Below are 14571 nucleotides of genomic sequence, written 5' to 3'. Positions count from 1 at the left end.
CAAAAAAATTGAACCAACCGTTTAATCAGAAAAATTACACTGGTTATATAGCAGTTTGACAAACACTTATTTTGATCATCGAGAAGCTTAATATTCCCTAAACAACACAACGTAATTAAAACGTATAGCCGATTTTACAGAGTTATCTCCCTGTAGTGTTAGGTACCACCTTAACATCCAACAGTAAATATTAATGCATAATCAGGAGAACAAACATTAAGTCAAATGGATACACACTACTTTGCACTGGAGAAATATACTTCTTCACAATGCTTGTTTTGTGGAGTAGAAGCAAAGATAAATTTCCAACTCTGATTTAAAAGATAACCCATCAATACTCAAAGAATAAGCCAAGAAACCAAAAACCTAGCTGGGGTCCCAGGTTTACTGCTCACAAGTCATACATCATTAAACATCATTTCTCGACATATTGGAAGAAAATGTTTACATTAATTTTCAATTTATAACAATTACAAATTCCACAAAATTTAGCCTTTTGAAATCCAAACATGATTGACAATCCTATCAATGTGTTCATTGTTCAAAGAATGTGCACATGTGCAGTATAATTTAGTCCTAAAGTGATCACATGGATGTTTTATGCCTAGCCAAACTGGATGACATGATGAAGAAGTTTGTCCAGTCTACCAGGGCAGCAAAAGACCATGAGTCAGGTCTTTCTGTTATTTTTAGTTTATATTACTTACATTCATATTAATGAGTGTGTTACTCTTTTATACCAATATATTTGTAGAGATGCAGTTGAAAAAAAAACATTTGTTTTAAAGCTATGTATCCCATAAAATGAAAAAAATATGATCAAAAGGACACTTGACAATAACTTAATTCATTCTGATACTTAATATAAAATAAATGCATATAGATATTTATTTTTTTCAAAGAAAAACGAATCATAAAATTTTAAATATGCTTGCAGATGAGATGATTATAAATTAATAAATGAATTCTCCTAAAAATATAGAACTTTATAAATCAAAAGCAGTTGGCATATTTACTACCATTATAAAAAATATCAAAGGAGTATGGCCAACCTGACACTTTTCTGTTTGAACACAAGGCAAACAGCTTATCATGAAAGTGGTAACAAGATGACAAATTTTACTACCTCCAGATCTCATTACTCAGCTGTATAAATTTAACACTTCAACAGGAAACAAATAAATCCAATTAACATCCATATTATAAGATTTTAATTAACCCCACTAACACTTAATAATAGGCAAACTATTTACTCTCTTATCAAAACTTATCAAGGAATGGTGTGCTTGATTAGAAATTTGATCTACTCAAATTAGAACTCCTGACAGATGACCCTAGCAGTAGCCTCCCCCTGGTGGGTCATTAAATTGATATTAGTAGATACTGGTCAGTCATCATCTTAGGTCAACACTGACCAGTAGGTACACTCATTGTCCAGGGTGTAATTAACATCCAAAACCAGATGGTGGTCTGTCTATAGATGTATTTTTGAACACACCCACTTTGAGAAAAGGATTGGTCAGAAGGAGGGTTCATGACTTTTGTGTAATCCATGGTCATTTGTAGTTCCTGTGATGTAAGGAAGGAACACTACTATGGTAGGTTATAATCTATATAATATTAAACATTTAAGAAAGCTAGTTTGAGGCCCCACAATATTGAAAACATTGGGCAATACACAACATAAGGGAAATTGCACATTTTTTTTTATCTGTGCTCTAAAATGCCATGACACAGGTTTATAAATTTGTTATAACATCTTTTTATGATTTAAATGTTTGTTAATACATGAACTGTGAATTTGTAAATGATTGCTTGTTGTGCATTTAAAAATTTTGAGATTTCATGATGCTCAGAAAATCCAATACTGTCATCAGAAACATATGTATTAAGTCTCTGCTGTAAGGTGCTGTTATTCAATTCAAAATCATTAAATTATTTAAAGAAATCCTCAAAACATGAAACCAGGTGCTCCGCAGGGCGCAGCTTTATACGACCCAAGTGGTTGAACTCTGAACAGTTGGGGCAACTTGGTCACAATATTCAAGCTTGATTCTGTCTGAATTTGAATTGTGATTAAATTTTTGACATAATATAGGTTTTTGTCACAAAATTAATGTGGTCAAAGATCTAACAAATCTATTGCACAATACTGTGCAGCAATTGAAGATTTCTTCTTTAACTTTTCAAAATTTGAAATTTGAAAAATTTTGAAAATAAAGGAAGCCCTTCAAAAAATGGTAAACAAAAAATCCTCCCCCCCCAACTTTTTCCATTGCAGTATTGAACCTTGTAGTACAACTTCAGAGAGATCCATACACTTCAACACAAGTTATTGTCATGATTGTTTGGAAACTAGAAACATGCTTCTTTTTGGCCCCTAATTCCTACATATTTTGGACAATTAACCCAAAACTTAATCCCAGCCTCCCCTTTGTTATATGGTACATTGTGGTACAATTTCAAAGAGATCCATACAATTACACATAAGTTATTGTCTTGAAACTAGAAAACTGTTTGTTTTGACCCCTTTTTGGACCTTTATTCCTAAACTTTGTCCCCATAACCCCTAAAATGAATTCAAAGTTTCTACTTGTGGTATTAAACGTTGTGGTATGATTTCAGAGCAATTAAAATACTTCTACACAAGTTATTATCCTGAAACTAGAACAATGCTTGTTTTGGGCCCCCAATTCCTAATCGGTTGGAACCATCATCCCCAAAATCAATCCCAACCTTCCTTTTGTGGTATTGAACCTGCTGAAAAAAATTCATGGAGATCTATTCACTTAAACTAAAGTTATTATCCGGAAACCAATGCGTCGTCGGAAGACGTTCCAATTCAGATGCCACTGTGTGTGTAGTCTTATATGTTTTATAATTTTAGTTCATTTATATGTTTAGGAGTTTAGTATGAGGTCTGTTTTCACAAAACTAGTAAATATTTACCTTAGGGGCCAGCTGGTGCAGGATTTTCTTGCTGTTTTTTACTCTTTGGTCAGATTTTGTCTCTTTGACACATTCCCAATTCCCATTCTCAATTTTATCTGTTGTATATTAGATTTTGCACAAAATTTGAAATTTGACATCAAGAAAATCACACAAATTTACTGTATCTGTTTCATTATATAAACTTGTGTTCTTTTTTAAAGTTTGAATTTTGGAATATGAGCCTATTTAGTGAATTTGTCCTGAGAAAAAATAAATTACATATCTTCATTGTGAAGTAACTTTCATTTTGTTTCTATAGAAGAAAGTTTTCAAGATGATTCTTTTTCCATTTCTATATTATTTTACTTTCTTTTAATAATTTCATTTGATATTGCCTCACAAACAAAACCTTCAATTACTTCCTTTACAGCATAAAATGTTACATTTATCTTTCTTTGGCCAATAATTAAACATGATGTGGTAGTTGTTCTGTTTACAAATAGACCATCTGAAAGTCATAATCAACTTATAAGTAATTAGTAGATAGACATTAAAGAATGTTTTATTTATCAGTGTTACATAGTCTTACCAGATGTCTGTCTAAGTTGGCTTCCTAATTCCAGTGGGAATATATGCCAGTTACTCAAGGTTTTCCTGTTTCTTCAGTATAAAAGATGATATTTTCATATGGGTTTTATTTTTTAGCTAGAATATTGGTACGTTGCAAATTAAATTAGAAAATATCAAGAGAGTCTTAAATTTGACCATCAAACAATTATTATGTTTAATATGGTTCTTTAAAAGGCTAATGCAGTAATGGTTTGAGATACAACCTTTCTAATTAATTAACTGAACTTTGATATAAAAATTTGAAAAAGCTCTTAAAATGTCTAATTTTTTTCTTTTTCCAGCTCCAATATATTTTGTCCTGTTCCTTTAGAAAAAAAATCATGCAATATTTGGTAGCAGTCAGTCACAGTGAATATTAGTTTTTCTGCACGATACATTTCAAATCTACATTTCAAATCTTATAAGCTGAGTCATCATGACCTTGTATTTTTTTTTATTTCTTATCAAAACCAATTTTTTGTGACATGCATAAGAAGTTTTCTAATTTTATATCTTTCGTGGGGCTTTAACAACAAACTGCTTTTATGCCAGTTACAATATGATCTAAGTATAGAAATATAGAAACCCTGCTAGGCCATTCACCCTTATTATCCACCTTTACAATCTAAAAAGGCCAATTTACTCCACTACATATATTGATTTTCAAATGACTGCCGAGTTCAAGAACCTTTCTGTCCCTTTAAAAGATTACTTGTGCTGAGAAGAAATTGTATTTTCTTTGGTAATGATTGCATAAGATAGGATAATCTGTACATGTGGCTTACTAACTAACAAGCTCCTGATATACTTCACTGGGTTTACAGAAAAATACAGGATTTAAAGATTAACTGTACTCTGAGAAGATTTGTAAATAAGAGTCCTGGCTGATTCAACACCCATTCATGTTTTATGATTATCAATTAGAAATCTATGGCTAATTTAAGCCTTAGATTCAATACACTCCCGAGATTACGCAATATTATATAAATTATGTAAAGAATATAGAATAGTTTATAACAAGGTCTGGCAAAACAATTTCGTTATTACAATTTGTATGTTATTCTGTTGACGACAAAAGTCTGTATTTAGCTATGAGATTTAATAATTCATAATTAATTTGTGGAGTTACAATAATTAGCTTTAATGAAGCTCTTTGTAAAACTATCAATGATATATTAATGAATTTAAAAAAATTCTATCAAAATTACAATAGCTCATTTAAGATTTCTCTGATGGAAAAGTAAGATGCATTCTATCCTTTGATATGATAAATGAAGAAAATGCTGCAAAGCACAAAATAAATAATAGAAGTGACAAATACATCAAATAACTACTGTAAATTAAGAAATTATTGCTGGTATTTATTATTGTGATTTTGTCATTTAAGTTTTAACTTTTGGGATTTGGAGATAAATCCTGTTTAATTGATATAAAACAATTCAAAATGTGAGCTTAATTAAATTATTGTGATTAAAACCAAGGATTTGTATAGTTAGACAACTAACTATACAATTCCTTGTTAAAACTCTGTCACATTTTTTGCAATAATAAAAACATCGCAATAATTTCTGAATTTACAGTATATAATGTTAATAGAGGGATTACAAAACTTCAGATTTTTGGGATAACTATATACTATATAAAAATTAATTTTTATAACGACATACATTATTTGTATTTGCACAACACATCCTTCTGGAATGACTTACAATTCAGGAAGCTCTTAACTGGGTTAAAATACAATTTAACCATAATGCATGAACTGCTAAGAGTCCAGCTTTTAATATACAGAGATCAAAATTATCTCAAAATGAATGAGATATTGGTCAAATTGTTTTCTTGAAGAAAAACAGAAATTAGGATATAACAACTAACAAACTAACGACTCAAAATACCTTTCAAAATACTCAACAATTAATACAAATGAAAATTTAAATCGTTATTTTTGCCCTTATCACATCTTACAAGAAAATTGTACATCATTACAAAAACTAGTAACAGTAACCCAATACACAAAGTTTAAATGGAATCAAATGTAACCTCCATATAACAACAATCTATAACAGTAACCCAATGCAAAAACTTTAAATGGAAACTGACATAACAACCAGAAATACATGATAACATTAAATTTCTGTTATTTGTCAGATAAACATTATCTGTGTAAGGTTACTTCATCATGACCTTAATTCAAGGTTAGAGACAGTGTAACAATAATCAAGTGACATAACTCTGTACAAGACTGGTTGCATCATCTGTTGTCATTTTATTTCACAGAACAACATTAAAGTGTGAGGAAATGACCTTACCCATCCCAATACACATCATAACAAGAAGAGATTCAAATATGGAGTTTAATTAATTGTTATAAACAACAAAAACACTTTTTTTTTTTAAATAAATACATCTTTTTTATTGAGCTTACTTTGAAATTCGAATCAATTTTTTGTTGTTGTTATTTTGTATTTTATTTTGACTTTTAAGTTGTGTTTACTTTTTCTTTTTCTTTTTTTAAATTTAGTTAACATTTTTGAGAAATCATTGTGAAGTTATTAAATAAAAAATTGTAATTTCTGTGAAGTTAAAAAAGAAATTATAAATTATAAATATATAAGAAAAATGGTGAATAATAGATTTGTATGTTTTCTGTCAATTCAAAATGTAAATAAAGGCTTCATAAAATAAATTATTTTGATATATTAAGTCCACTTCAAAAAGAGCAGATAAGCACAAGGTTGATTTTCAGCATAAAAAATAGGCTTTTTTTTCATTTTTGTGGCATGTAATTAAAATCTAAATTACTGGTATAGAACTTTCATCTATCGAATTGATCTGGAGTTTGGCGATTTTTTTCTTTTATAGTAGTTTTTTCGAATTTGTAATTCTTTTGTATTCAGTGATTTCAAATAAATCAAAAGTTACATGTTAAGAATTCGCATTATCATGTTTTTATACACATACATTTTTTTTTATTATAAATAATTTTTAAATGACAATTGTTAAAAGAAAATAAGTAGAATGAGAACTATTTTGAAAAGGTTATCTTACAAACGGATAGTAATTGTCAAGTTAGTTCAAGGAGGTTTTATAGAACATAAAAGTTTAATATTGCAGTTATCTAAAATTTATATATTGGAAAAACATATATTATATGCAAAACAAATCTGAATTTTTTTCCATTACTTTATTTTGAAAATGAATTCTAGAGAGGACAACTGATTTTCTTCAAATGATATGAGAATATACCACGGAATACAAATTACAAAAAACATATTTCTGCATGTAAATATAAAACATTCTGCAAATCAACAATTACTGCCCTTGAGGGAGAGGAAGTGGTCAGCTGTCAAGGTTATATACCCCCTGGACAGTGGACTGGACCTTGGTCATCAGTCACAGTCAATCATGATACTTCCCAGTAAATGGTCATTCTTAAGTTCTGTATTTTGATTCTCACCTGTATACCAGTTTAGTTGATCACCAGTGTAATACCTGACAATTTGGAAGTAATGTCTTATCATAGTGGTTAATACTGTGTTCCATTGCAAAAACTTGTGCAAGGTAAATCTACATTATCTGTTTATGCAATTTTAACTCACCATAGAGGTAAAGAAATGTTTATATATGACAATTGGTTAAATCAACAAAATGCCAGATAATACAAACATAAGTATAAAACTTTGCAAAAACATTTAGCTTAAAAGTAAAATGTAAATTTATTAGTTAAAAAAGGATTCCATTTTAATTATTTGATCAAATTTGAAAAAAAATATGGAGACAGAATCCAACTGTAAATTATAAGAACATTAACAAAGCATTGTAAATTAAAACAAACCAGACTGAATACATAATTATTTTCATTTCAAATTCATCTTTATAAATTATTTATTTAGTTTTTAATGGATTAAAAATATTTGATATAATTTTGCATCAGATTTTATAATGACTTTAAAATTGTTTACTATAGTCTATATATATTGCATTGATTAGTGCTTTAGATAAATTAGCATTCATGTCACAAAACTGCTGAATTTATCATTTGACATTTTTATGTTAATGAACAACACTTTACCACTTTTGAGGAAGTGTCAAATTTCATGTAAAATGCCCTGGGATGTTTATTTTAAAACAGGTAAGCAAGTTTTAAGAAATGATTAAAAACTGTAATCAAAATGTCAATGAAAAACAAGTTTTCATTTCTATGGGAACAATTTTGACTGTGTGAAAATAAATGAAACTACATGTATATGCATTCTTTTTTTAGTAGAATTTGGTCTAATAATTGGTCTTACAAAAAAATAAATATGCACTTATGCAATACCTGGTAGATCAAAATTTAAGGTGCATTCAGAAAAAAAATTCATTGAATTTTAATATTCAATATTTTTTTTATAGTTATTTTTCTCATGACATTTTACAACAAACAAAGTATGCTAAATACAACAAAATAATTTAATAATAATCAAAACAAAATTCTGTCCAATCATGTTTTGTCAACACCTCCACTGGACAAATAAATAATACTATTTACTGAAAAAAATCTATTTATCTTATAATTTTTTTAATCAGGAGAAAAATACAGGTAAAATCAAGCCCTAACAAGACCCCCCAAAACTATTCTCTTAACAAGGTTATTGTTGATAGTTAATTAACTAAAACTAAAAAGTCACATGGTTCAATAAGCTATAAATAATCAACATAGGTGAAAGGTCAGATAAGAAATACTGTGAATTAATTGGTTGATTCATGGTCTTGTAAACTTTGTGTAATATTGACTGGTCAGTGAGTAATAGGTGGTCATCTAAATGGACAAGTAGATAGATATGTGTGGGTCAGTGACATTTTGAAGAATTTAAAAGATGCTTTTCTAAATTATGTAATCCAGGTGTGAATTCAGCATCCTATATACTGAAGAGGTAAATATTAAATGCTTTACCATGTGGGTTTGTTTATGTTTGTATGGGTCAGTTTACTGGATATTTGTCTTATGATTTTGTTTGTCCAGGACATATAGGTGTGTGATACAACATTGAGTAATGGAGGATATATTATGTGTAATGTAAACACCTATATATTTGATAATAAGTACAAGAGTTTTGGAAGATGCCTTAAAGAAACTAGTTAACTACAATTTTTTATTGATAAATGTAAATAATTCCATGTTGTAACATAAACAAGTATGAAAAAATTATTTTGACATTATTCATTTACAAAAATGAACTTACTAGCTAAAAACTTTGATCTGAAGATAAGTTTTGAAGATTTATATTTATAGAACATTTTTTGTAGTGTTTTCTTAACAATTGTGTTTGTCTTTTGATTGTGGTGTTTGCTTTTCATTGACTTATATTTTTTCATTGACTTATAATTTCATTGACTAATATGTTTTGAAAATGACATTTTTTTTTTTAAACCAATAGTGGGAAAGAGTTATCAGAGATATTTATATGATAATAAGTAATGTATCATAAAAAGAAATAACATGAAACAAAATTGAAGAAATATAAATTCTATTCAGCTCATGAAATTACTTTTATTACGATGAGACATTTTCAACATAAATTCCTTACTTTAAGTAAAAGAGTATGTTTTATATATCTTTCTAATTCCATAACAGATTGGTGACCCTTTTATGTTTGTTATTTAGATGTATGCATATTTTTTTCACAGAAAAATTCAATTATGAAATGTTAATGTTTTAAACTAATTAAAACACCCATTTGTAAATTAAACTTCAAGAAGATTAATCAATTTTCAATGCGTTTTTTTTTAATTTAGTTTATTTGATTCAAAGTGTTCAGTTTTAAATTATTCGGAAGACTTTTAGTGAAAAAAAACAAAAAAATATTAAACATATTTGTCTTGAACAAAGTACATGCAATCTCAATGAGTGGATTTAATTTGTAAATTTTATAGAAAATAATTTCAGCATATAGTCTTACCAGTCAAATGCAAAAAGTTTTTGCTGTAAAAAAATCCTTTTTTTATCAGCAATTGTAATTTATTCTGTTAGAAAAAAATATGTGTTCAGTATTTTTTGCACATTAGCAAATTGTTTCATTTGCAAATACAGCTACACAACTTTTTTCTATGCTATTTGAATGGTATGGTTGATATTTGTTCATATAAGTATTGGAAATCTTTAACTTATTAAAGTACTGTAAGATTTGATTTTGGTAGTACAAAAAGCACCAAAAACATTACCATGACAACCAGTTATGTTAAAGAATGAAAGAAATATAGGAGATTGTAATAAAAGGCCAAAATGATTAGATTCTATCATTGTAAATTTGTCCATTCACTTGACAACAGGTTTGACCAGTTATTTAATGATTTTTTCATAGATAAATCTATTGGTGTTTTAATGACATCTACCTCTATTTACCTGTGGCAAAAATTTCTTCAATCAAGGGGATTAACTCACAAAGGTGGTCCAGTTAACTCCCCTTTCAACAGAACAATAAGTAATTGACACCTTCCCTAGAGTTTTACCCCAGGGTATTGTAAAATGTCAAATTTTTGTGGGATAATTACTGGAAATAATGAAAAAAGGGAATTTACTTTTTGTATTGAAAATCCTATACTTAAATTAGCATTCCTTAGCAAAATCAAACAATATGTTGTTTATTTACATGTATCATGTAGATTACTAAATCTATCTTAAATTACATTTGATATTTATAATCTCTGGAAAATGAGTAAAAATCAAATAAACATAGAAAATCTGACAAATGCCATAAACAAAGATTTTGCTTGAAATTAATATGCAAAGAGGCATAATTTGTTATCTAGATGTGGTATGTATAGAAATAATATCGAAAAGTCTGCATAATAAAAAGTAAATTTCAAGTGTAAATTAGATATTATGAGTCAAATAAATTAAATTCCAAAGAGAAATTAAAAAAAAATATTTCAAAGATATATAACTTAATAATAAATCACCATTACAAAAAAATCAGAATTTTATGATTAATAGGATAAAAGAAAATGACACTGATCAAGGATTAACATTTTTTAAATTATAAATGAGGATGCAAGTGATAAAAAATTGACATTGATCCAAATTAAAAGGTGATGACATGATGTTTTCACCAGGAACTTAAAACATAATTCATTTCATTGATAGATTGATTATTGTATTATTCAGATTGGTAAGTCCACTTGTACCATGTGTTATGTGGTATAAAATATCATAAATTTAAAAAGAAATATATACAACTCTGCAGTATCTAATACACAGGGAGTCTTTTAGTATAATTTGTCAACTAAGACATATATATACATGTTGGTTGACATATATACATTTGTATTTAAATTGGCAGCAGGACAACCTGACATTTTATGACATTGTGTACTAGTCAGAAGTTTTGGAAAACTGCTGATTTGTAATTGGTTAACTAGCTGAATTTCTATTGGATCAAGAACTTATTATTTGTATATATTTATATTTTCAGATAAATCAACATTATACATCAACTGGTTGTTGTTTTGAAGCAAGATTGATCACAAATTGATATCTGAAGAAATTTCGTTAAAAAAAGTTTACAGTGAAAATTTTGACAAACTGTTTAAAGACAGTTCCAATAGAGTCAAGCTGGAATCCTCAATCGCTATGCAAGATCCTTATTCCATGATGCATCGAGAAGAGAGATTTTTCAAGCCATACAACCAGACATCCTCAGCATCGAGGTTTCCAAATATGCCATCTTCATCATATTATGGGATGCATTATCCCTCTCATACCATGACACAAAGTGACTTAGCTAATATGTCATCAGGATCTTTAGACTTTTCACAATTTCATCCTAGTGTTGAGGGCATGATGACATCATCTGGGTCTTCACATACGATGCCCAATCCTATTCCAGCACATTCTTCAAATAATATGTCAACTTTACCAAATGACAATCTGTCTCCTCATAGCATTCCCACAAGCTTGCCTCTTGGCCACCATCAATCTGGCAGTCCACCAACTATGGATGTTTTGGATGTTCTGAACTCTCATAGATCTAGTCCAACAGATGATAAATCCAGTTTAAAAAAGGAAATTGAATATAATAATGCAAATGAACTGTCTTCACCATCTTCAACAACAAGTAATCATTCGCTGTCCCATCAAGATGCAGCAAATGCCGATTGTGATTCAGAGAGTGATGGTTTTAGAATGCCACCAAAGAAAAGACAAAATGTAAATCCAGAGTCGCAGAAAGATAACTGTTATTGGGAAAAAAGGAAGAAAAATAATGAGTCTGCCAAACGATCTCGAGAGGCAAGAAGAATGAAAGAAGAGCAAATTGCATTAAGAGTTGTGTATTTGGAACAGGAGAACTTACAACTGCGAACAGAAGTTTCATTATTAAAAGGAGAAATAGAGAAACTTAGGTGTATGCTGTACAATCCATGATTTTCTTAAAATCATTACAACATTTGTGTTCCATTCAGTGTTCATAATGGCAACTATATTTCATTCTGTCTTATTATATGGCAAAATGAAATAAGAACTCAGGGTTAAATAAATCAGGGTTATAAACTGTGATATTAATTTCTCAAGGAAACCAGAGACTTGTTAAAAACTCAAATATGAATTACTCTTTTAAACAAAGTGGATCTACTAAGCAATGATTTGGTTGCAATACCAAACAGATTATAAATGTACAAAAAGAATTATTTATTGACACTGTATTAGTGCTTTTAAAATAAATTTCCACTTTTAAAAATCTGACATTTCATTTCAGCACAGTTATTTTCATGTTAAATGATTTTAACTTGATGAATAGCTGAAAAGTGAAGAAGGGTAAAATATTTGTTGTAATTTTAATGATATTTTTATTGTTGAATATTTACCCGGTTATCCATGTTGATTGTTATTCCTTTAATAATTATGTCATAAATTTTAATAATGTACATATACATTTTTGCTTTTTTCAATACTCTTCTAAAACAATAATTAGTCATTTAAATATTGTTGTTTTTAAAATTTTGTTAAAATCATTTATTCATACTTTTGGATTTTTACCATTGACTTTTTAATATAATTAAACATCCAATGAAAACAAAAATAATTTCATATCATCTCTTTTCTTTGTAAAATACTTTCTTTTGATTGCACAATCATCTTGCAAGTTTTACTTCTGTTTTTGAAATCCATCTCTGCATTTTTTCTGTTCAGCACTATTGTTCATTTAGTTGACAAAAAGGCATTTAAAAACAGTTAGCTCAGAAATTAAATATCGCCTCATTTGAATAAATAATACTTTCTCCAACAAATCATAAATATTTCCTTTTTTTCCAATCTAGTGTTATAAATTATAAAAATCATAAGTATTTTGTATTTCCCTTCACAATCATGATAATGCATGTACTTTAGATTTCTTTTGGATATAGGTTGACATAAATCTTTATAAATGTTATTTAATTTAAATTAAATTTCAATATTATAAATGAAATCATACAGCAATACCATTTAATTTTATGACTAAAACCCGGTGTTAATGAAGTATTATGTACAGGGTGTGTTTTCACACCATTTTGTTTAGCAATATGTGTACCACATTTGAATATGCAAATAAATTGTTAAAAAAGTTTTCATCTTATTGATTTAACAAAATTTGCAGTTTATTTTTGTCAGATGGAGATGTAGGACCTTGATTTTAGTCTACACATGTGCAGACACTTTGAAAATTGACAAAACGATTTTGGCCCCTACAGGTCCTCCTTCGGGCCAGGTGAGGTAAAAAGGGATATGGTATATTATGATTCAAAATCATTACACACACTGAAACACATCCTTAAAGCTTTTTATTTCATCTCAAAGTTACCACAAGACCTTTCACATGTAGCAAACATTCACATCTCACTAAGTTCAAGGTAGCCTAAGTAATGGTATGAGTTCCAATGAGACAACTCTCTCAACCAAGTCACAATTTGTAAAAGTCAACGTACAGTCTTCACCGAACAGCAAGCTATAAAAGGCCCCAAAACTGACATGTGTTATTGTGTAAAACTATTCAAACGGGAAAACCAACGGTCTAACATTTTGTACAAGTTTGTGTGCACAGCTAAAAAAGTTTAATGTTTTGACTCAAACTAGCTGTACTCATTGACTTAATGAATATAAATTGCCAGTTCCTAGTATTATATATTTAAACCATGTAATACTGTAGTATGGGAGAACATGATTTATTTTAAAATATAAACATGAGGAGATGTGGTATGATTGACAATAATACAACTTTCCACCAGACATTAAATGAAGTGGATGTTAGCAATTAAAGGCCTTCAATTATGAGAAAACCCTAGGTACTATGTAGTCAGATATATTGATTGATTGTTCGTTGCTTAACGTCCAGTGGTAAATATTTTATGCATATTCAGGACAATAGTCAGATATAAAAGACACATGACAAATGAGAAACTATTCAAAAGAGAAACCAACTTTATTTTATATCAAAACAATTTACAATAACAAATATGACATGCAAGAACCAACAACAAACATAGAACTCAAGGCTCCTGAATTAGGACAGACATAAAAAATGTGGCAGGATCAAACATATTTGTGAGTGCTCAACCCTACCCCAACTCATTGCTGAAGAGGTACATTGGCCTGTAATGCTTATACCCACTTCATTTGAACTCACTCTGGTGGATAGTTATCTCATTCTTAATCATACAACAACTACTTACTTTTATGGTGATATAGAAATAGCCAGCCAAATGGTACATAAGCATTGAAAAGAAAAGATTTGTATGGGAAAATGACAACTCATTGCTGAAGGTCATATGGTAGCTCTATCTTCCTTATTTCCATTTCATTTGAACTCATGTGTATAGTTGTTTCATTGGTAATCATATACAACAAATTCTAATTTTTATGATGATATAAGTAAAGTCAACTGGTTCATTGATACAGCTTTAAGGAAAAGTCAACTGGATCATTGATACAGCTTTAAAGAAAAGGATAGACTTGGTTGTACAAATGACGTAAAAAAAAAACAAGATTTTGTCAAGTTGTCTGAGCTTGAAACCAAA

General features: G+C 28.9%; 2 protein-coding genes across 12 annotated transcripts in view; one reads left to right on the top strand and one right to left on the bottom strand.

The window, feature by feature from the left end:
- LOC143076721 (protein MON2 homolog) overlaps positions 1-14571 on the bottom strand; it is a 293055-nt gene that overhangs the window by 15158 nt on the left and 263326 nt on the right. The window lies entirely within an intron of this gene.
- On the top strand, positions 1440-13129 carry LOC143076793 (uncharacterized). Of its 3 annotated transcripts, none has more exons than XM_076252682.1 (2): positions 1440-1598; positions 10995-13129. In XM_076252682.1, the coding sequence occupies exon 2, from the start codon at positions 11153-11155 to the stop codon at positions 11942-11944; it is 792 nt and encodes a 263-aa protein (XP_076108797.1). In that variant the 5' UTR covers positions 1440-1598; positions 10995-11152; the 3' UTR covers positions 11945-13129. The 3 variants fall into 3 exon arrangements, with proteins under 3 accessions (XP_076108797.1, XP_076108789.1, XP_076108782.1); XM_076252674.1 differs by lacking the exon at positions 1440-1598 and adding an exon at positions 6986-7101; XM_076252667.1 differs by lacking the exon at positions 1440-1598 and adding an exon at positions 8303-8456.

The sequence above is a fragment of the Mytilus galloprovincialis genome, chromosome 1 (assembly GCF_965363235.1).
Source record: "Mytilus galloprovincialis chromosome 1, xbMytGall1.hap1.1, whole genome shotgun sequence".
Classification (NCBI taxonomy): Eukaryota; Metazoa; Mollusca; class Bivalvia; order Mytilida; family Mytilidae; genus Mytilus; species Mytilus galloprovincialis.
The sequence above is the reverse complement of the archived record's forward strand: the minus strand, read 5'-3'. Positions and strand labels throughout refer to the sequence as shown.

Coding starts and splice junctions, on each gene's coding strand:
- LOC143076793 (XM_076252682.1), top strand. CDS start 11,153: ATGCAAGATCCTTATTCCATGATGCATCGAGAAGAGAGATTTTTCAAG.